General features: G+C 35.3%; 1 protein-coding gene across 3 annotated transcripts in view; it reads right to left on the bottom strand.

Moving 5' to 3' along the window:
• Nucleotides 1-23922, bottom strand: part of KIF11 (kinesin family member 11) — a 53614-nt gene that overhangs the window by 22267 nt on the left and 7425 nt on the right. For 2 of the 3 annotated variants that reach the window (XM_045854566.1, XM_045854567.1), the window contains exons 2-15: nucleotides 23364-23496; nucleotides 22799-22896; nucleotides 22635-22713; nucleotides 21138-21323; nucleotides 20877-21001; nucleotides 18021-18111; nucleotides 16860-17102; nucleotides 14913-15008; nucleotides 8210-8298; nucleotides 4889-4976; nucleotides 4027-4215; nucleotides 3221-3428; nucleotides 2134-2306; nucleotides 552-677 (exon numbers count right to left, since the gene is read on the bottom strand). In XM_045854566.1, the coding sequence (XP_045710522.1) occupies nucleotides 552-677; nucleotides 2134-2306; nucleotides 3221-3428; nucleotides 4027-4215; nucleotides 4889-4976; nucleotides 8210-8298; nucleotides 14913-15008; nucleotides 16860-17102; nucleotides 18021-18111; nucleotides 20877-21001; nucleotides 21138-21323; nucleotides 22635-22713; nucleotides 22799-22896; nucleotides 23364-23496 (1924 nt within the window). The remainder of the gene's footprint in view (nucleotides 1-551; nucleotides 678-2133; nucleotides 2307-3220; nucleotides 3429-4026; nucleotides 4216-4888; nucleotides 4977-8209; nucleotides 8299-14912; nucleotides 15009-16859; nucleotides 17103-18020; nucleotides 18112-20876; nucleotides 21002-21137; nucleotides 21324-22634; nucleotides 22714-22798; nucleotides 22897-23363; nucleotides 23497-23922) is intronic. The other variant, XM_045854568.1, reaches the window with a different exon arrangement.

The following is a 23922-nucleotide window of genomic DNA, read 5'->3' as shown; positions in this document are numbered from 1 at the left end:
GCCTGGGTTGCAGGCCATGACCCCCAGCAACCACACATTGATGTTTCTCTCTCTCTCTTTCTCCCTCCCTAAAAATAAATAAATAAAATTTTTTTTAAAAAATTTAAGTTTGTTTTTATTTTTTGAATACATACAAAATAGAAAAGGTAGAAAACATTATGCAAAGTCCTTTCTTCTCTCTAGCCCCTAGAACCTCATTCCTACTCTCACCTGAAAGATTTGTATCATTTTTAAACAATTCCAAAGACATTTTATGTATAATTAGACATACATGCATGCATGCATGTGTACATATATGTATCTTCCTCACCCACCACATGATACCATGCTGCATGTTACTTTGTGAGCTTTAACATTTATCTTTATCATTCCCTCTCACTTTTCTTAGCCATGATTCTGCTGACTACATCAACGGCAGAGTGCATGTAGCTGCTTCTTCCTCTTAGATTCCTTCTCAGAACCCATGAGTTTTGCATGTAGACAAATCTCCAGGTGTGATAACAGATAGGTTTTTTTCTTAAACAATTTGATTTTGAGATAACATTTATTACCTTATTAGCCACTGTCAGTGAAGTCTTGAAAATATGCTTGAGCTGACTATCAATTTTCAGTATAGCCAACACAGTGGGGGATAAAATTGTTTCCAGTGAACTTAGAAGGTCAGTCTTAAGTACATTCTGGTTTTAAAAATAAAAACAAACAAGTCTTTAAAAGTAATATTTTCATGTCCATAAACCTGGCTGGTTAAATCTCTTAAATATTTTAACTAAATATGTTCATATTCAAATTCTAAGTATCCCATTTTCTATTCTTTAAAGCCTATTTGTTACAAGAGTTTAAATTCTATAAAAAGTATTAAATACTTTTTTTAAAAGGCTATCATTCATTGGGAAAGAAGTATCACTCTAATTTCAAATAATTCTGTGGGAGCAGCAGTCATCTCTTTGACTCAAGCAATGCTTATGACCTGGTAGAAAGACATCAATAAATACAGATTATCATCTAGTTAATGAATCAATTTCCAAAAAGTTAGTATTGACAGCATCTCTTAACTTTGTCAAATTTTGGTGATTGAAGAAATCTATCAAATAATGTCATACAAGCACTGAATCTAGGCAGTGTCAGCTAACATTTGTGGTATCTACTTGGAAAATGTTCAACAAATATTGTCAATCTCAAGAAGGGAACAAAGAGCCTACATAAAGAAGTGATATGGCAAAGAACTTCCTAGACGAATCACACAATTACAAAATAAAGAATATACAATGCAATAAAGTATGGAGGAGGTAGTATTAAGTATAATAAGACAAGTGACTTCTATAGAACTGTGAAAGAGCGTCTTAATGTTAAGGCCCATAAGGACTTGATCACACAGATTTGGCCTCACAAATTGTTCTGTGATTCGAGCATTCTATATTCTAAACTATTTTTCTTGCACATCTTTTTACATTACTGTAGTTTTAAAATTAAGTAATTAACCAGTTAATATCTCTTTCTGGTTGGGTCAGTGTAACATCAGCAGGACCATTCCAGGACTCCTACAGAAAGAATAATTTACCTATTTCTGAGCCAGCTGGCAAAGTCATGGGTCCTTGACTTCATCTGGAGCTAAATCTATCCTTTTTAGTAATTAGAAGGCTCTTTTTTGTTTTCTTAATTCCCATTTCTTAACTTGAGAGAGGGAGGGATAGAGAAACATCAATTTTGTTTTTCCACTTGTTTACGCATTCATTGATTGATTCTTCTACGTGCCCTGACCAGAGATGGAACCCATAAACTTGGCATATCAGGACAATGCTCTAACCAGTGAAGCGACCCAGCCAGGGCCCATAGTTCTTGCTTTTAATGTTACAAGACATAAGTGAAAAAAGTTTCAAAGGCTGGTTGTATGCATTTGGAAATTAATCTTTCTGGGCAAGAAAACAATGCAGAGATTTGTCTTTAAAATATAAACCTACTTTCTTTCTTTCTTTTTTTTTTTCTGAGTCCCCCACCTCTCTTCCCTTTAAACCTACTTTCTTAAAGTGATGTGTTTATCACTGTATCTAATAAAGCTAAGATGAAATATTTAACATTGTTTTTGAAGACTTAGCAAACATAACCCTTCAAAAATACTTTAAAATATTTACTAACAATCAATGTCTGAAGTACAGTTTTACTTTCTTCTGCAATTGACTGTTCTTTTAATATCATATCAGAAATCTGAGAAACATGTGTAGACACATTTTCTGGAATACATGTGAGAGATCCAAGTGCTATCGTAGCAATGGTGTCTAATGCAGAAACACTGGAAGACAGCAGGTTACCTATACCAAAAAAATAAAATAGATGTAAGCTTTAACATAAACATATTTAAATACAGTTACAACCACCTCAAAGAGGTTGGCAGAATTATATCTTTGTTGTGGAAATTTGTTATAACAAATGAGCTTAACATAATTATCTCACTACATAAGGAAAAATTTTAAATATAAATTATATTTGTTCTACAGTATTCTATAAGCATTTGACATATCTGTAGGTATACTAGATGCAAAGCTAGTAACTCACAGTAAACCAAGAATTAGAATATTCTAAAATGAATCATTTTTAAAATTTAATAAACAATATTATTGTAGGTAAAAGAGAAACTAGAAATCGATAAACAAAATGTATAGTGGTGGGCTTATAATGACTAGACTGTGGGTGATTTAAAACAATTTTTACATTTCTGTATCTCCCAAATTTTCTATGAGGATAATACCTTCATAATTAATAAGCTAATACTTAGTATTTTTCCTAAATGAAGATAATAAATAATGATACATATATACATTCTGACAATGCAGCAAACATTCAAGATACACATTCTAAAAAAAAAAAAAATACAAAATATTTATGTATAGAAAATTTCTAGAAACTCAAGAAATTTAACAGTAGTACCTATGGAGAATGAGGCAGGGTCAGGTTAAAGGGACTTTTAAAGTTTATATACTTAGTTATTGTTTAATAAACATAAGTTATTTTATAGAAAACAGAAAAAAAAACCAACAACTAAGATTTGTTTTAATGCACAGGCAGTGAAAGCATTAAACCCTAGTGTGAACAGATACTGTGTGTGCACTGGAGTGAACTAATGACACTGTCACCTGCATTTCTTATGACATTAAACTATTAGTTTCAAAATTAGTCTCACCCTGAACACACAAAGACTAGAATAATTAGAAATCCCTGAACTTACCAAACAAGGTCTTGTGAACTTCCAACATAGCCTTTTGTTTTGAACTGCCATCCTTTATTAATTCTTTCATACTATTAAAAAGACTATTCAGATTTTTGCCAAAAATATCCTGAGCTTCTGCATTGTGCTGATCAACTGCCTTCTTACGGTCCAGCTTGGTATGGAGACCAGATACATCTTTTGTAGTTTCTTCAACTGTGTTAAGCAACTGTATATGATTTTTAAAAAATAAATGTTGATCAGATGGTTATGACAAAAACTATGAGAAATATCTGTGTTACATAAGGATTGTCTCCTAAAGAAAGCTTGCAGGTTTTATATGCTGCATCAGAAAAAAAAATTAAACTCATGCTAACTTATCTAGGAATATTTATTTCCCCTCCTTAGCCATCTAGGCAAGGAAAACTGATTTTGCCAATTATAGTAATTATGCTCCCCTACAAGTTTTTTCCTATTATGTGTTACTATTTCCTTAAAAGTACACCTAATAAAAAATTAAGTTCTCTCAACATCTTCCATCATCAGAAGGTACTAAACTCTCAATGCCTGATTCATTTCAATCATGACCACAGGAAAAAGCATTACATCATTATTCTAAATGTCCACAAAGCATATTAAAGTCATGTTCTATTCACAAAACTTCTGAAAGCGTTTCTTAAGTTAGCATCTCCAGAGAAGAAAATTTATATAAAATGTCGCTTAGGGTGAATAAATAAAATTTCACAATTAATGCTAAAGCAAAGTAAGTTACTTGTGCTTATTCTCTAATTTCTTTAGTGAAAATACAATCAAAATAAAGGACAAACCTTGCTGGCAGTATCATGAAGTTTCTTCTCAGTACTTTCCAAAACTGATGTGATATACTCTTCTTTAACAAGCTGTAGTTTAGTTTCTTGTAAATGTTTTTGAGTGGTTTTAAGCTCCTGTGTCTTATTTTGCAGGTCAGATTTACACTGGTCAAGTTCATTTTTATTATCCATGAACAATTCTGAAACCTAAGTTTAACATATTAAACATTTTTTTAAGAATTAAAAATACTGAACTGGTTGGTGAGACACCCAGCTAGTTCATAATATAATATTAAAAAAAAACACACAAATTATTTCCATGCAAAATTGTAACAAGTTTTAAGTTAAACAAATTGTTTCCATGTAAAATTGTAACAAATTGTAAGTTACCAGGTAGGTTAGCACCTTTTATATGGCACCTAGTTTCTTCCTATAAGTTAATTAAAAACAAATAACAGTGTAGTGGTATTAATTCCTCAGGATTTAGCCAACACTGCCAATGTGAGGGTGGCACAGAAGGAACAGGTCTTTACATCTTAATTATTTAACATCTGTTTTCTCCCAATATCACATTCTCTCATCTGATAAACACGTTAAAAAGCAAGTGTGTCAACATCAACTATTGAGCTTGAACAATAAAATCACATAATTCAATTAATTTCTTGTAATTTTCTGTTAATTTTTTGTAATGTTGCATTAATGCTAAGTGTCAAAATAGTTTCATTACAATTGATAATAAAATTATGATACAACTTATTTCTACTGTAAGGATCAGCAAGAAAAAAAATCTTAAAGAAAAATTACCAGGTCCCTCACATTTTGAAATTTTCTTTAAATATCTGCTGTTTACATAACATTCAATATTGTTTGGAATACTTACCCTACTTAGCTCCTCCTCAAGGGCACCAATTTTTTCAGTCAATTCTACAATCTGTTCTTCTTGAACAGTTAGTTTTCCATTCATGACTCTAAAACAAAGTTTAATATGAATTTATTAACAATTACTATTTTTTCCTAATTCTGATACAATTTATTCCAACACAATTGTGGCAATTACACATCAGCTGTGCCATTTATCACTATTGTGATGATGCCTACATGTCAATAAGCAGTACATATAAATTGTGAAAAACAAATGTATTTTTGGTTCTTGTTTAATAATTGTTTTTCCTGTTATCTCCATTTTGAAAATAAGAATCCTTACCTAAAAGGGGGGAAATATATGCATATAAAAATTGAGAAGCAACAAAGCTAACAACAGAATATAACTCACACAAAGTAGAAGTAGGGGGAATACAACCTAAGTGTCTATAATAAAAAATATGGAGCATAAATAGGACATAGAAAATCCAGGAAAGGCTTGGGATTTGAAGGCATCAGGTATTACAGGAGGAAGGAATGAAATAAGGGGCTAAAAACTGGACAACTAAATTAAAGTATTTAGACAGGGCAATTATACCTCTTACCATTAACTTACATACCCAATATACCCCAATATCACATCACCACAGAAATTCTCAGAAGAGCACAGGGTTACTCTCTAGAGCACAGTTCCTCAGCCTCAGCACTACTGACATTTTGCACTAGATAATTCTGGTCCACTTTAATGGGTCTCTTATTTCTTGAGCACTAACAAGTTTTGGGAGTGAGTGCTGTTTTTAACATTTCTCCACCTGCCAGTTCCTTCATAACTACCAACAATTTTCTATTCCACACTGTGCTAAATGACAGAGATTCTCTTGTGAATGAAAATTTTATCAAATTATTAGCTAGAGAATTGTGGATTAAAGGAAAAGCTGGAACTGAGGTATCAGAGGACAATTCTAACAGTCTTTTGATTAACTATTATATATAGTTCTTTATTGGAAATGGGTCTTTTATATAGAATAGGATATTTGAAATGCTTTTCTTTTTGTTTTTTGAAGATTTTATTTATTTTTTGAGAAGGGAAGGGAAGGAAACAGCAATGTGTGGTTGCCTCTCGTGCGCCCACTACTGGGGACCAGGTCCACAACCCAGGCATGTTCCCTGACTGGGAATTGAACCAGTGACCCTTTGGTTTGCAGGCCGACACTCAATCCACAGAGCCACACCAGCCAGGGCTGAAATGTTTTTCTTATATTGAATGTACAGGTAATGCAACATTATTATTTCACTGATAATATAGTTTCAAAAGGTCTATTAAGCTTGGTATAAATAAAGCATTATCTTGTTTGAAATGTTGGCTGCAGCTTTTGTGATCCTTCTCTGACTTCCAAGAAAGAACTTTGTCTATTAAAATCAAACACTATCTTCAATCATGGGATTTACAAACTAAAAATAAAGCTATTTCTTAATCTAAAACACATCAAAGAGATGAACAGAAGATAAGAAAATTAGACAATCAGTCCCCAATGTCTCATGTTTGACTACTAATAGAAGAAAACACTATATAAGCAGATCAAGGAACAAAAACCTCATGTACATATTCATTGGTTAAGCACCCATTTCCAGCATCCAGATTTCCTTCAGGGAACGATTCTCCCCTGACTCAGCTGAATGGCGGTGCTTGACTCCATCCCGAGATCTGCGGACTAAGCCTGACGGGCTCACAACGAGTAGGGCAACTCAATTCCTCTTCCAGTTACTAGTTCATATGTATGCACAACTCAGGCCTAAACTATCATTAAGCGATATCCCCGTGGCCAGTTTTGACAGTAAAAGGACAGAAAGCCTCTCATCTACAACAGACCTGAATGACCGCATGTAGCTGTCCTGCTGCTGACCATCATTCCCTGATGAACAGCCAGCTCTAGGAGGAAGCCACCATGAAGAACAGGAGTGGGAACAGAGAGAAACTAGACCCTTGAGTTGCTGGATTAAATAATCTTGAAATTCATTCTATCCCTTACTGTTTTAAGACAGTTTAAGTTCAGTATTCTAACAACCAAGAGCATCTGATACCTAACTTAAAATAAAGTGTTTATTCAATTAAAATTAATGTTTAAAAATATAAAAATGATAGAAATAGTGATACCTGTAAAGTGAATAATTGAAAGATATAATGAAATACTCTCATGTGTAGAGTGAAGAAGTATTTCTGAAAACCAGAGAAACACATGCAAAAAAAAAAATCAAGTTTAAGAATTAAGTACAAATTTATAAAAGATTTTTGTAAAAATTGTTTTGTCAACTGGGTATGGGCTATAACAGAAGTAAATAAAACTGAAGTTACACAGAAAGAATAAAAGAAATATTGTTTAATAAGCTGTGATGCTCAAAATATATCAATTTAAGTATTTGTAAAAGTAACATGTGAACCATTCAGGAGAATATAGCACCTTGACAATGGAAAATAACATAGGAAAAATGAGTTTATTAAATGATTTATATACTATTGGAATGATTATATCTCTATAAAAAGTATAAGATTCTATTAAAACGTTTCTGGTTATTATTAATTAGTTCTAAATACCTTTTATCATTATTATTAAAAAAATGCCATGTGAAAGTCACCCTCCTTAATATCTTCAGGGATAAAAGCACTAAAAAATTTTCAATTTATAATCCTCTGCCCTTTGTTTAATTTGTTGTTGTTACTGCTTCTACCTAAAGCTTCATTAGAAGTTTTCCTTTGAACAAACTACTCCAGGGCTTTAAAAAGTGAATAGATTAGTGGTTGCTGAGGGTTAGGGATCACTGGAGAAGGAGGTGGATATTACTTATAAAGAGGTGTCAAGAGGGAGATTTTTGTGATGATAGGATAGTTCTGTACCTTAAATGTAGAACTACACAAATCTACAAATGTGATAAAATGGCACAGAAATATACACATACATTGTACCAATGTCAATTTCCCAATTTTGACACGGTACTATAGTTATTTAAGAGGTAATCAATGGGTGACTGAATGGAAAACAAACGGAACTTCTTTGCACTCTTCTTATAATTTCATATGAATCTATAATTAAATTATTCTAAAAATAAAATTATATAAAAACTTTTTAAACTGTTTGATAACTACTTGTTAATATCAAAAGAGAAACAAGCATTTGTAGGAGGAACTATATATAAGATTTTATTTACTGTCAGATAGGTAAATTTTACTTCAAACAGGCTATTATCAGAAAATGCTTATATTTGGGGAGGCAGAGAAGGATACCAGTGGAAGGAAGGGGAAGGGACTAGTCGAAGAACATGTATGAATGACACAAGGGCTTACCTAAAATTTTCTTCAGAAATGTACACCCCATTTTTTTCACGGGCTGCGGCAAGATCTCGCTTCAGACGCTCTATCTCTTCTGTATATTCCTAAACAAAAATGTTGTAGGTGTAAATTTAGAACTTAACTTTTTTAAAATGAGATTTTGGGAGGATATACAACAAATAAAGTTGGCCTAAAAAGTCATAACCATATTTTTCATTGAATACTAATCTGTTTAGAATAAAGTCTTTCAACAGCTTTCAAAGAGCCCTTAAATGTACTCATAAAAACACAGCTTCTGGAAAAAAAAAAAAAAATCAACAACCTCCAGTACCCAGGTTGGTCTTCAAACAGCATTTCACACAATAAACAGGATTCCTTGGGGAATTGTCCGACTCTACTGGGGCAAGAAACATTCGAGATGAACCCAGAACACTTTGTCAAACAAAATAGGAGGGAAGATTAAAAAAGCTTAGGCTAGGAAAAGGGACTCAAGAACTCACATGAAGAGGTTACTACAGACCAAAGGAAAAACAATTTAAACATCAGTGATGATAGAAACTACAATTTTAAGTTACAGTTAACATAAAAGATTTTAAGTCCATGAGTTTATAATGACATTATGAAAGTTATGAAACCAACTCATTCTCAAAACTGTCATATAAAGGAAATGAATCAAGTTATTTTTCCTGCCTTCCCTGTAAGAACTATACTCTTGGGTAGCTAATGCAAGATCCTCTTTACAGAGGTGGTCTGGCAATCAATTAAGAGCAACTGAATTAGAACATTACCATTTTGCAACCCTTAAAGAACTAATGTATCAAATCACTGAATATCAATCATCAATTCCTCACAAAAAGATAAAGAAGCAGACATGTTTCCTGGTGGGAGAACATACCACCATCTATGAAACAATTTTGCCAAAAAATACATAAATACAATAAAACCTGAATCTATGAAGCCTCGAGATCCAACTACCAATTTATAGAAAAATATAAAGAAGAGAACATATCTGAGATACCACAGGACAAATAATACAGGTACTTTCTCAAATAAATTATGGTGGAGAGGGGGGAGATGAAAGGAGAACCAATGTATTAAGACCAAAGATAACCAATGTACTGAAACCAAAGATATCCAAAAACTGCAAAGGGTAAACCTTATCTGGATCCTAAAACAAACTACTAAAAAAAGTATATAGGACTTCCAGTTAAGATGGCAGCATAGGCAGACATGACTTGCCTCATCCCACACCATATCAAAATTACAACTAAAATATAGAACAATAATCACTCAGAACCATTAGAAATCAAGTTGAATGGAAGTCTGACAACTACAGAATTAAAGAAACCACATCCATTCAGACTGGTAATAGGGGCAGAAGCAGAACAAGCAGGTGCCACATCTACGTCGGGCAGATAAAAATTAGGGAGGGATATCTCAGGTAGAGGAGTCCCAGCCCCACACCAGGCCCCCCAGCTTAGGGTTCCAGTGCCAAGAAGGTAAGTCCCCACAACTTCTGGCTGCAAAAACCAGCAAGGATTCAATCAGTTGAAGAAACTGCTGGAGCCCCAAGCAGTTCCTCTTAAAGAACCCTCACATGGACTCACCTATTTAGACTCACTCCCTCTGAGCTTCAGCACTGAGATAGCAGCTTGAAAGGCACCAGTGGCATACAAGAGAAACAGAAGTGTCTGGCATCAAGGCGAGCAGAGGCCGTTGTCCCTTTTTTAAACCCTGCCCACACAGAACCACACAGCTGGCAAGCTGGTGCCATGTCTGAGACTCCAAAACCTGGCTAACACTGTTTGCCCTGCCCTGGAGATCCCATGAGACTCCAACCCACTCGATTTATGGGCCCACCCAAGCTGCTTTTCCATACGAATGGCTGGCCATGGCTTATGCTTCACAACTTCCCAAATTCTCTCAAACAAGCAACAGTTGGCCTTAGTGAGCCCCAGTCCTAGCACTAGCAGCAGCCAGTGTAGATTCACAGTTTGGCTTCACTTGGGAATCTCCAATCCCAGCACAAGTAGCACACATCTCAGACAGGTCTATAGTTCATGCAGGGTGGCCCCAGGCAGAACACAGGTAGGGGCTGACCTCGGCCTATACCATCTGGCAAATCCCAGAACCTGCTCACTCAGTGGACAACTACAGACTGTGCTGGAGCACCACCACCCTGCCCCTATACAGCTGGTCCTCCAGAGGTCAGAGGTTGGTGGTCAGTGGTCAGAGCTAATCCTTGCACCTGAATGCCAACAGCAATCAAGGATCAACTACAAGAGGAGGGTGTACTCAGCCTACACAAAGGGCGCACCTGAAACACCCAGCTTGGGTAGTAGGGGAGGGTGTGCCACTTAACCCTATAGAACACCTACTATACTAGGTCATACTACCAAGACACAGAGTCAAAGCAACTCTTCCTAATACAGAGAAACAAATACAGGGAGGCTGCCAAAACAAGGAGACAAAGAAACATGGCCCAAATGAAAGAATGGGTCAAAACTCCAGAAAAAGAACTAAACAAAATGATGACAAGCAATCTAGAGTTTGCTTATCAAAACACTGATTTGAACTCTGCATCTGAGGAACTTAAACTCATGCTCAAGGAACTCATGCTCAAGGAACAGCATTAAAACAGTCAGAAATGAAGAATACACTAAAAAATAAAGAACAATTTACAGAGAAACAACAGTAGAGTGGATGAAGCTGAGAATCAAATCCATGATTTGGAACATAAGGAAGCAAAAAACAACCAATCAGAACAAGAAAAAAAAAGAGGCCCCCCCGCCCAAAATGAGGATAGTGTAAGCAGCCTCTGGGACAACTTCAAGAGGTACAACATTCTCATCATAGGGATGCCAGAAGGAGAAGAGAAAGAGCAAGAAATTAGAAATCTATTTGAAAAAATAATGAAAGAAAAATTCCCTAATTTGGTGAAGGAAATAGACATGCAAGTCCAGGAAGCACAGAGGGCCCCAAACAGGATGGATGCAAAGAGGCCCACTCCAAGACCTCTCCATAATTAAAATGCCAAAGGTAAAAGAAAAAGAGAGAATCTTAAAAGCAGCAAGACAAAAGAAGTTCCCATAAGACTGTCACATGATTTCTCAAAAGAAACTTCACAGGCAAAAAGGGACTGGCAAGAAATATTCAAAGCCATGAAAAGCAGGGACATACAACCAAGATTGCTCTACCCAGAAAAGCTATCATTTAGAATCAAAGAGCAGATAAAGGGCTTCCCAGACAAGAAGAAACTAAAGGAGTTCATCATCATCAAACCATTATTATATGAAAATTTAAAGGAACTTATGTACAAAAAAGATCAAAACTATGAACAGTAAAATAGCAATAAATACGTATCTATCAACAACTGAATCTAAAAAACAAACTAAGCAAACAAAGAAAGGAGACAGAATCATGGATACAGAGAAGGTTTCCATTATTGACAGATGAGAGGTGGGTGTGGTGGAGAGAGTGAAGAGGTGAGAGAACTAAGAAGTACAAATAGGTAGTTACAGAGTAGCCATGGGGTATAAAGTACAGTACGGGAAATGGAGTAGCCTAAGATCTTACATGCATGACCCATGGACATGAACAATGGTGGGAGGATTGCCTGAGGGAATGGGGGGTACTGGGTGCAGAAGGGCAAATGCAGAAAAATCAGGACAACTATAATAGCATAATCAATAAAATATATTTTAAAAAATGGCTACATATTTTGATAAATATTAAAGAATTACTGCTAAATATTTTTAGATTTAATAAAAGCATTAGGGTTCAAAAATTCAAGTATCTAAATAAAATAATGTTTATTTAAAAGCCTAATATTCTATAACTAATACATATAAAATTAATGTAGTTTTTCTCTGGGCCTATTTTGAAATCTTTTATAAAGAAAAATGTTTTACCCCTGGCTGGCGTAGCTCAGTGGATTGAGCGCGGGCTGGGAACCAAAGTGTCCCAGGTTCGATTCCCAGCCAGGGTACATTCCTGGGTTTCAGGCCATAACCCCCAGCAACCGCACATTGATGTTTCTCTCTCTCTCTCTCTCTCTCCCCCTCCCTTCCCTCTCTAAAAATAAATAAATAAAATCTTAAAAAAAAACTCTTAGAATGAAGTACAATTTAAATGAAAGTATTTTTCTCATATACTCTCATAAAACATTTTTTTAAATATTTTATTTATTTATTTTTAGAGAGGGAAGGGAGGGGGAGGGGAGGGAGAGAGAGAGAGAGAGAGAGAGAGAGAAACATCAATGTGCGGTTGCTGGGGGTTATGGCCTGAAACCCAGGAATGTACCCTGGCTGGGAATCGAACCTGGGACACTTTGGTTCCCAGCCCGCGCTCAATCCACTGAGCTATGCCAGCCAGGGCCCATTCTAAGAGTTATTACACAGCTATGGTAATTAAAACTGTTTAGTATTGGGGAAAGGATATATAAATCAATGGAATAGAAATAGGAGTCCAGAGATGTGCCCACACAAATATACCCAACTGATTTTTCACAAAGTTACAAAATCAATTCAACTGAGAAAATATAGCCTTTTCAACAAAGAATGCTAAAACAATCTAAATCAACAAAATCACTACCGCTGCCACAACCACCAGGCAAAAAATTGCAGCCTGACCCAAGTTTTACCCCTTTAACAAGAGTCAGTTCAAAATGGGTCATGGAATTAAATGTGAAATGTAGATATTTTTTTAAAGAAAAAAGTCTTCAGGACATAGAGCTAGACAGAGTTGTTAGAACTGATACCAAAAGTACAATCCATAAAATCAAAAATGGATCACACTGAAAGTAAAAACATTTACTTCCGGCCAAGATGGAAGCATAGGTAGACACACTGTGCCTCCTTGCACAACCAAAAGGACAACAAATAAAAATAAGAAACAACCAGAACTGACAGATAATTGAACTTTATGGAAGTCTGACAACCAAGGAGTTAAAGAAGAAACATTCATCCAGACTGGTAGGAGGGGCAGAGATGGGCAGCTGGGGTGGAGAGGACTTGGGGCAAGGCAGCAGCAGGAGGACTGGGATGGGTGATACAACAGCACCTGGTGGACTAGGGGTCCCACATTTGTGTGCAGATAAACTGGGAGGAATAAATGGGGAGTGAGACAGCACAACCCAGGTTTCCAAAGCCTCAAAACCTCTGGCTATAAAAATATGTGGGGATTGTGGCAGCAGGAAAAACTCCCAGCCTCACAGGAGAGTTTGTAGGAAAGGTACACAAACCCACCCACCCAGAAATCAGCACCAGAAAGGCCCAATTTGTTTCTGGGTTGTTGGGGGAGTAACTCAAAGCTGGGGAAGAACCGAGCAAGCGACATTGTTCCCTGTGACCCCTCCCCCACATACAGTGCCACAAGCATGCCCTAGCAAATGCCTAAGGCTACACCCCTTATAATGTAACAGCTGCCCAAGACAAAGAAATGTGGCCCAAATGAAAGAACTGATCAAAACTGCAAAAACTGAACTATGAACAGTAAAATGACAAACTCACAACTATCAACAACTAAACCTAAAAGAAAACAAAAACAAAAACAAACTAAGCAAATAACTAGAACATGAACAGAATCACAAAAATGGAGATCACATGGAGGGTTATCAGCAGAGCGGGGAGAATGGGGGAAAAGGTACAGGGAATAAGACGCATAAATGGTAGGTTCAAAACAGACAGGGGGAGGTTAAGAATAACAGGAAATGCAGAAGCCAAAGAATTTATATGTAGGACCCAAGGACACACACTAAGGAGAAGGGAATGGTGGTAGGAGTAGGGGTGCAGGGTGGAGGGGAATAAAGGGGAGAAAAAAAATGGGACAACTGTAATAGCATAATCATTAAAATATACTTAAAAAATTTAAAAAAAATGAGATATCATAGCACACCTGTCAGAATGGCTATCATAAATAAATCAAAGAACAAGTGTTAGCGACGACGTAAAAAAAAGGGAATTCTTGTGCACTGTGGGTAGGAATGCAGATTTGTACAGCCTCTGTGGAAAAGAGTACGGAGTTACATCAAAAAATTAAAAATGTAACTTTCTTATCACCCAGAAATTACTCTGCTGGGAATATATTCAAAGAAACACAAAAATGCTAATTTGAAAGACTATATGCACCCCTATGTTCACTGCAGTGTTATTTATAATCGCCAATATCTGAAAGTAGCCCAAGTTTCCATCAGTCGATGATGGCATAAAAAAAGCTGTGATACATTTACAAATGGAATATTACTCAGTCATAAAAATGAAGGAAATATTACCCTTTGGACATCTGGATGGGCCTGGAGAGCATTATGCGAAGTGAAATAAGTCAGTCAGAGAAAGAGAAATACCATAAGATTTCACCCATGTGTGGAATCTAATGAACAAAAATCATAAAACTGTAGACTTATAATGGGTGAATGCTACAGTAATTATACCCTAATATATGGTAATTATACCCTTAAGCTATAAATAAATAAATAAATAAATAAATAAATTTTGTGAATGTAAATATTTTCAAATTTTGCTGATTTAATAGAGCTGGTAAAGTCAACACATTAGCATTAGAAAAAGTTATTTTAACACACAGGGTATTTAGTTTAAATCATCAGATGAGAAGTCTCACCACAGGCAATTTAACAAATCGTTTAACAATTATATACTGCAGTTCCTTACTTTCACAATTGTCAAAAAGATTGTATTATTCCATAAAAATTCACAATTACCTTAATCAGGGCTTTTTTGGTTAGTTTTTGGTTAACTTCAGGCTTATTCAGTATGTTCTTTGCTCTGTGAGCATATTCCAATGTACTCAGAGTTTCCTGTGATGAAAAGGCAATTTACTAAAGATAATATGAGATTGTAGTTCTATTACACAAAATGTACTATGTAGTAACTCGTAACTAATAATTTATGGTTATAGCTAATCTGAAAATCTACTGAGACTACTATACCCAACCTTTAAAAAAGAGATTGGCCAAAATATCCTTATCTTTTTTCTTTCTCTTCTATTTTAGGGCCTTTAACTTTTTAATAACTTGATGAAGTAATTTTTTACTTTAGTCTTCAAAACTCAGTAAATTCAATCAACTGATGAATAAACAAAATGTTCTATATCCAATCAATGGAATACGAGGTCTGTCCAGAAGGTATCCAACCATGTAATAAGAAAAGTAGACACGTTTATTGAAGAAAATACAAGAAAATTGTACACAGGACAATGATGCCTCAGTCCCCTTCTAAGTAGGCACCTTGGGACCTCACACAGTTCTCCCAATTGCCATCAGCTGCCCTGTTGTAAATTTTCCTGAATCTCACTGACGGTCTGAAATCTCTTCCCTTTCAAAGGTGATTTTAGTTTTGGGAAAAGCCAGAAGTCCCAGGGCACCAAATCTGAGCTGTAGCGGGGCTGAGTCACCTGGGTGATCTGATGTTTCCCCAAAAAACTCTGCATGAAACATGATTCATGAGCAGGCAAGTTGTGGTAATGAAATGAAGGTGCCAATCACCAATTGCCCATAGCTTCTGAATCATCTGAATAGATTCTGTGGAGAAATGTTCAAGCTTAACACAAAATCTGATGCAGCTTCATTGCTCTACTCGTTTAGTCATTTTGAATGCTATGGCCACCCACCATACATGCTCACTCAACAGCATCTACTGCCCCCACTGACCAGTACAGTGAAGTTGTCATAGTTCACGCACATGCATTCCAGTCCATTCTCCTTGGCTGCCAGGTTACATGGACGTCGTGAAAACCATTCTCATTATATTAACAATGGCTGGACTTTTCCCAGACAGACCCCATATTTACTCATCCACAAAAAGGAATGAAATACTGATACATGGTACAACATGGATGAACAATGAAAACATTATGCTAAATGAATGAAACCAGCCACAAAAGAACACTTATTGTATGATTCCATCTACATGAAATGCCCAGAATAGGCCAATCTACAGATTAAAAGGAGTAGATTAGCAGTTACCGAGGGCTGGGATTGGGGACACATGTGGAGTGACTGCTTATGGGTTACAGGGTTTCTTTCTGAAGTAATGAAAATATTCTAAACTTAAATTTTGGTGATGATTGCACAGCTCTGTGAATATAGTAAAATCACTGAATTATATACATTTAACAGGTGAATTTTATGGTATATAAATTATCTTAATAAAAATATTTTTTAAAAGGACAGGAGAGTTAGAGACCTTACAAAGCTTTTCTAATTCCATTTAAAGTACATGATTACAATAAAATAAGAGTAGATTTTGCCATCTTTGTTTCTTCTTTTAGTTTTCGCACCTGTTCCCACAAACCCAACCCCATCCTCACTGCTCTCTAAGCAGTCTCTATAATACTAACATTCACGTAACCCACTTCTAAGTCCTCAATTAAATCTCCATACCCCATATAACCATATACTGCTGATGACCACAGCAATTTTCTTTGATGACTGTGTAGGGAAAGCCAGTAAGTAACTGGCTTTGTAAAATTAAAAACTCTGTCAGGAAAGGAGAAAGAAATTTTTTTCAGTGTCCATATGCAACGTCCAGATTCTTTTTGTCATAATATAGAATTAACAAAGCCAGTTAACAAACTTTGAAAGACAATGTGATAGCTAAATAAGAATTTCAGCTACCATACTTGCAGAAACCTTTCAAAAAGAGCTTACCTCAAGATTGAGCGATGCAGGAGAAATTGTTGCAATTATAGATGTTCTTGTACGTCCCCCAAGAGAATCCTGGAGGATTCTAGTTAGTTTAGATTCTCGGTAGGGAACGTGAGGTGTTCTTTCTACAAGTGCAGTAATAACCCTTCCCAAAGTCAACAGGGATTGATTGATATTTCCAGCTTCCCGAGCTCTCTTGTCAACTGCTCCAGAACGGCCAATATTTTCACTTCCTGCAAGATCAACCTTGAATTTAGAAAAAAAAAAAAAGGTTGTCAGGCTATTGGATTTGGACTTGAAGACTTTCATTCCCGTATTATACATAATGTATTAAATAGCCAGCAAAATAATTTTTCTATGATTAGCAACTCACTACAAAGCTAATAACCCAGTAACTACAAAAATGTTTTCTAGAAATACAAAATTTCAGGCTGCTCTATGAGGGGATCAAGAAGGAAACAGTAGAATAGAACTACCAACCCCACTTTTGGGTATATATCCTAAGGGAATGAAATCAGTTTCTCACAGAGATATGTGTACTTCCATGTCTATGGCATTATTCAAAATAGCCAAGACATGGAAACGTGTCTGTCAATGGATGAACAGATAAAAATGTGCTACATACAATACACACAATGAAATATTATTCAACCATGAGAAAGGAAATTCTACCACTTACAACAACATAAATGAACCTAGAGGACATTATGCTAAGTGAAATAAGCCAGACAAGACAAAAATACAAATACTGTATGATCTCACTTACATGTGGAATTAGCGGGGGAGGCAGGGAGAAAGGAGAGATGAATTTGGTTATCAGGAGCAGAGAGGTTGGGGAGATAGGTAGACACTGGTCAAAGGGTACAAGCCTTCGGTGATAAGATGAGTAAGTTTGGGGATCTGAAACACACTAGTACAGTTAATAATACTATACTGAAATTTGCTAGGAGAGCAGATTTCATAAGTGTTCTCACAAAAAAAAAAGTAACTATGTGAGGTAATGGATATGTTAATGTGATTGTATTAATCATTTTACAAAGTATACTATATCAAATTATCATATTGTATACTTTAAATATGTAATTTTACTTGTCAATTATACCTCAATAAAGCTGGAGTAAAAAACAAAAAGAATGAAACAGTGGTATTAAGATAGGTGCTTACCAAGTTCAACTTTCCAATTTTAACAAGCTCCTCCCCATCAATTGTAGTTTCTTTCATATGTATTGTAACGGAGAAAACGGAGTGGGAACGACTAGAAAACAAGATCAAGTTGCGCAGTCATTATAACACAAAATACTATTTGCTTTCTGTAAAAAAGTGAAAACAGCCAGGAAAGATCTTAATCCACAAAAGTAAAGAAAAGATAGTATCTGACTGGAGATACCAATAAGATTTTGGAAGACAGAAGGTAGATAAAACAACGACTAGGTTTTTGCTTTCTTGTACCTACTGCCTATCAGAGAATACAACAAGGAGCTATTTAAAACACTCTAAAAGATTTAGGAACCAGAATCCTCAGGCACCTCTGAAAGCTGAATGTGGATAAGATTGGAACAGCTGCCTGGTGTGTCTGAGGAGAAGGCTTGTGATCAATCTTCCTATTCATAAGAACTATCTGAAATATGTCATTACCATAAATTCAAATAGCACCAGGCAAGCCATATCTGATTACTCCCTGCCAGTGTCAACTGCTGTAAAAGTACATCACTTTGCTTGGAGAATGTCATAAGAAACAGGTAAAATTCCCTTCCCTGAACAGCAGAAATAGTACATAACAATGATTACCAAAATACCATTAGATAATCACTGTTAGATTATAAAGTATTCCAAAGTATATCTTACATTGCATACTGACATTTGGCTTTATCTGAAGGATACAAAAATTAGTCACACACAACTGAACAGAAATATGTTGAGAAATGTGTTGTTGGGCTACATTTATGCAAACCTCATAGACTGTACTTACTCAAACTAAATGGTATATAGTATAGAACCATAATTCTATGTGCTTTACTTTTATTTGACTAAAAGCACAGTAGGTTTGTTTACATCAGCATTGCTGGAAACACATTAGTAATGCTTTAACTCTACAATGTTGACAACAGTGATATCACCTAGTGATGTCATAATCACTAGGTGATAGGAACATTTCAGGTACACTACAATCATAGGAGACCACTGTCATATATACCATCCATCATAACCAAACACTGTTATGTGGCTCACGACTGTAGAGACATCCGAAGACATCTTTCCTTTCTGTATCTTCTGGGGACCAGTTTGTTAATGTCATTAATAGTAGGGAATATGGTAATCTTCTTTTTTGTACTTTTCATGTTACTTGAAAAATGTTATAATAAATACCATTTTTACAAAATTTAAATTATTTAAAATTACTGAAAAAAGGACATGTACAGGAAAAATATAAACTATACATCTAAACCATAATATACATTTCATGTTTTTCTACCAACATTTATCCATTTCTAATCTCAGACTGCAATTAATTGAAATTAAGCATAGATGTCAACTCTGATTTTGGAAAATTTAATTATGTCTTCCTTCTCTTTATCACTTACAATCATAAAAAGTGATATTTCCCTGGCCAGGGTGGCTCAATTGGCTAGAGCATCATGCCAATATGCCAAGGTTGTGGATTTGATCCCTGGTCAGGGCACATATTAGAAGCTACCGATGAATGCATATATAAGCGGAACAACAATCTGATGTTTCTCTCTCCCTCTCTAAAATAAGTAAATAAAAGGGTTCTTTTAAAAAAGAGCTATTTATTCCAGTCTACATGTATATAAAAAAAGGAGACCCAAATTATACAAATTTATAAAATAGGAATTTTATATTTCAGAGTTTCTAGAGAAAAGAAATTTTACCCAGTCTTAAATTCATTCCTCCATTTCATTCTGTATAAAAGTTACAAATCAATCACAGAATTGAATTTTCAATGAAAATTTGCATTTATAATGTAAGTTTCAAAAATGGAAAACTATTATAGGAAAAGTTAAATAAAATTATAAAATCACCCATAATTCCATGATTTTAATTACTTCCATGTTGTTTTTGTTCTTTCTTTAAATATATATATATATTTGTATAAAGTTGCAGTTATAATTGTTATAGAATACTGTACAAATTTTCAATAATAATGGAGCAAGGAAATAAGAGATCTAGTCCTAACAATATTTTGTAGCTCAGGAAACTGATAAACAGATGTTCACTTACTCACCTGAAGTTGTATTTAGTTAACTGTGGAACTGGAACTAAACACAAATACCTAATTTCCAACCCAAAGCTCTATCAATTATACTCTGATGTTTCCTTCAAAGACCAAGAGGGAGAAAGTTACTTCTAACTTGGTAAACTGCATTTTTAGAGTCTGGGATTCAACCTATAGACGGTGCTATCAAGTATGCCCCCTTCCCCCTTGGAAGTCAGTGTTAGTGATTATCTATCCTCCTACATTAAAATGAAGCTATTTGAGAAAACAAATGTTGTACAAATTAAATATAAACAGTTTTGTTAATCATACCAAAATAAAGTTAAAGAAATAAAAAAAAGTCATTTGACTTTCTTCTAATCCTTACTTAAACCGAGGATTTTCAAATTGCTTTTTAAGTGCATACAGAGACTTCAGAAAAATGCTCAGAATAAACCTTCTTAAGGTTGAGAAGATAAGCCTCAGAGAATTCCATCCCCAAATCAACCACAACAGCTATATTTTAATCTGGGATCCCATGTACAATTTCATTTGAGGGGGAAAAAGTCTAACTTAAAAGAAGTTTGATACTTCTGCTTAATAGTTCAACTTATCTTGGTTCTCCCTTCAGCATTCTTCCAATATTGGTGCTTCCCTATAAACCTCAAACCAATTACTACATGCAACCTAGCATAACACCTAGGTATGTGACTCATATATTTTGACCCACCCCAATTTGATTTCCCCCAAGTTTGTAATTATTCTTAAAAAGAAAATGGAACATGCGGGGACAGTGGCTTTCTTACCTAGAGTATGCATTCATTAATGTTGCTGCAGTTGTCCTTTTTGCCGCTCCCTTCTCCAAAATTTGATAAACTTCATCCTTGTTGTGTACTGTAATTTCTTCTAAACCTTTGATTATCACTCCCCTCTGACCAAATATCAAAAAAAGCACCCATTAGATTGGTACACACACACACACACACACACACACACACACACACACTCTTCTCAAAGCAACACACATTAAAATTTGCAGATATTCCATTCCCAAAGACTGAAGTTACCTTGTTACGAGGATCATCAAACATCTGTAGTCTCTCAGAAACATCAGAGGATGGATTAAGGAGGTCAAAAAGTTCTTCATTATAGATTTCCAACAAAGACACTTTGACGGAAAATTCAGTACCATTATCAGTAAGTTTCTCAAAAATCTGATGAAGAGTACGTGGAATTATACCAGCCAAAGGATCCTGAAATTGTAATATTAATGAGAGCTAAAATAAAGGCAGAACAGCATTTACTGCGGCAATTAAAACACATATAACAAGGGCCTGCTTTATAGTATATTTAAGTGTAATTACATTAAAACGAGTTTAAAAAAATAAGCTAATGTTAGAGAGGCAAAGTCATTTGCAAGTCTATTAAACAGCAATTATTCTCTATACCTTCCACTAATCTTTTATGCCTGCCAGACACTTTGTGACTGAGCATTAAACAAAAACCAGCTGAATCAAGCTACCTATAAAGCCAAGTTCAATAATTCTTTCCAACTGTTCTTATGAGTACATAGTATCACCATTTTAATCAGGAATATGGCCCATTAAAAGTGTATTCCCTAACCTGCCCTGGCTGGTGTGGCTCAGTGGATTGAGGGCTGGCCTGTGAACCAAAGGTCACCAGTGCAATTCCTAGTCAGGGCACATGCCTGGATGATAGGCCAGATCCCCGTTGGGGGCATGTGAGAAGCAACCACACACTGATGTTCCTCTCCCTCTCTTTCTCCCTCCCTTGCCCTCTTTCTAAAAATAAATAAATAAAACCTTTTTAAAAAGTATATTCCCTAATCTAACATGAAATAGGATTAATTCTCAAATATGTAAGTATCCTTAATAAAATTATTGTAAATCCCTAAATTTTGAAACTGTGCATTAAGCCTATTCTATAATCTCCTACAGTTACAATTCCATAACTTTATTATCCATGAATAAAGTTGATGCCTCAACTATGTAACTTTTAGGAAAAAAGGATCTACCTAAATGTTAATAACACCTAAATGTTAATAATGACTAATTGACTTAGTCACTAAATTCAGTGAAACACTTGGTGAAAACTTTTGTGAAATGTACTATTTGTTCCCTACTATGTTCAACAATGCAGTGGCCTTAATTTCTTGCAGGCTCATGGTAATCATACCAACCATGATACTGCCCCTTGCTACGTTAACTTTGAGATTCATTCCCTCCTTGCAAAGTCTTCCCCTCTAAACCCCACTCACATTCCACAATATTCTTCTCCACCTATTCTGTCCCAGACAGACCCCTCTCTTATCACTTAACTGTACCATATGGACTGGCCCAGTCTCTCCCAATGGGACTATATATTTCTTAAACAGAAGCCATACCATATATACTAATTTTACTATAGTAGTAGTTCATCATAAATTCCTGCTGTTATTAACATGGGTACTCTTCTCTATTTCAAGACAAAGTCCTTCAGCCAAGTTTTATTCAGTTAAATTTCAGCCACTTCAGATACAAAAGTCTGTTATAATCAACAAATACCTCCTCCCAAGTATATTCTTCATTAGGTGACCTTTCACCTTCCATTGTAAAGGTTTTTCCAGTGCCAGTTTGGCCGTATCTGTCAGGATTAACAAAAATGTTGAATAAGAAATGAACACATACATTATTAAAACTTTTCATCAATTTGAAAAAAATCCACTCACGCAAAAATAGTGCAGTTATAGCCCATAATAACTTCATCCAGAATTGGACAAACAACACTTCGATAGACATCTATTTGTTTAGTAGATGCTCCAAAAACCTATGAAAAAAAAAAAAATCAAAGCATTTTTTCAAGAAAAACATTTTAAAAATTACCCACTTTAATAATTTTATTTTTAATATATTAACTCATTCAGCCCTGACTGGTTGGCTTGGTTGGTTGGGTGTCATCCCACAAAGTGCAAAGTCTCTAGTTCGATTCCCCAGTCAGGGCACATGCCTGGGTTGCAGGTTAGGTCCCCAGTGGGGGCACAAACAAGAAGCAACCAACTGATGTTTCTCTCTCACACAGATGTTTCGCTCCCTCTTTCTCCCTCCCTTCCCCTCTCTCTAAAAATAAATAAAAATTTTTTTTAAATAACTCATTCAGCCCTCTAGAAACCATTGACAATTCAGAGTCAACTGAAATTTGTCACTGTACACTAGAACCTAGAGCAAGTATGTATACTAGGATACCTTTGCATTAGTGAGTAACAGAGAAGTAGCAGCATTTTAAGAAGTAAGTACCATATCAAAAGTATATGTTTTCCTTGAGCTCTTGTCAGCCAGTCCTCCAGTTCGTACACTAACTTCTTTTCGTACATGATCACATTCTACTACAGAGTGGGCGCATGCTTTCCGCTCTGCCAAATTAAATGGTCTATAAAAAGAAATACATGATGTTATTCAAGAACACATACTTATGACATTACTGATGACATTATCTGAGACAAAAATAATGCGACATTTTGCCTGCACTATTAAAGATAGGGACTAAATGATACTGCTTTTTAAGTGTTTCAATGCCCAGAAATATTACTAGTTTTTTGAATTTTCAAGGATATGTAAAACATTACAATTCTGACAATTTCTTGGAGTAGATGCTAACAGAATTAACTTGCAAAAGATGCCAAACTTATTTTTCAGAATTCTATTTCCATGTTCTTGGAATCTTACCATGTTAGTGTATGATGTAGGAGAAAGAATATGCCAAATTTGTGCTCAAAATATGAACCTGCCAGTGGATAAGTGGAACAGAATAAAAAGATACAAATAATGACAAATACGTAGAATACTTACTATGTCC

This window comes from Phyllostomus hastatus, unplaced genomic scaffold, assembly GCF_019186645.2.
Source record: "Phyllostomus hastatus isolate PE091 unplaced genomic scaffold, TTU_PhHast_1.1 phas_scaffold_1066, whole genome shotgun sequence".
NCBI lineage: Eukaryota > Metazoa > Chordata > Mammalia > Chiroptera > Phyllostomidae > Phyllostomus > Phyllostomus hastatus.
This window is presented reverse-complemented; position numbering and strand designations above follow the sequence as displayed.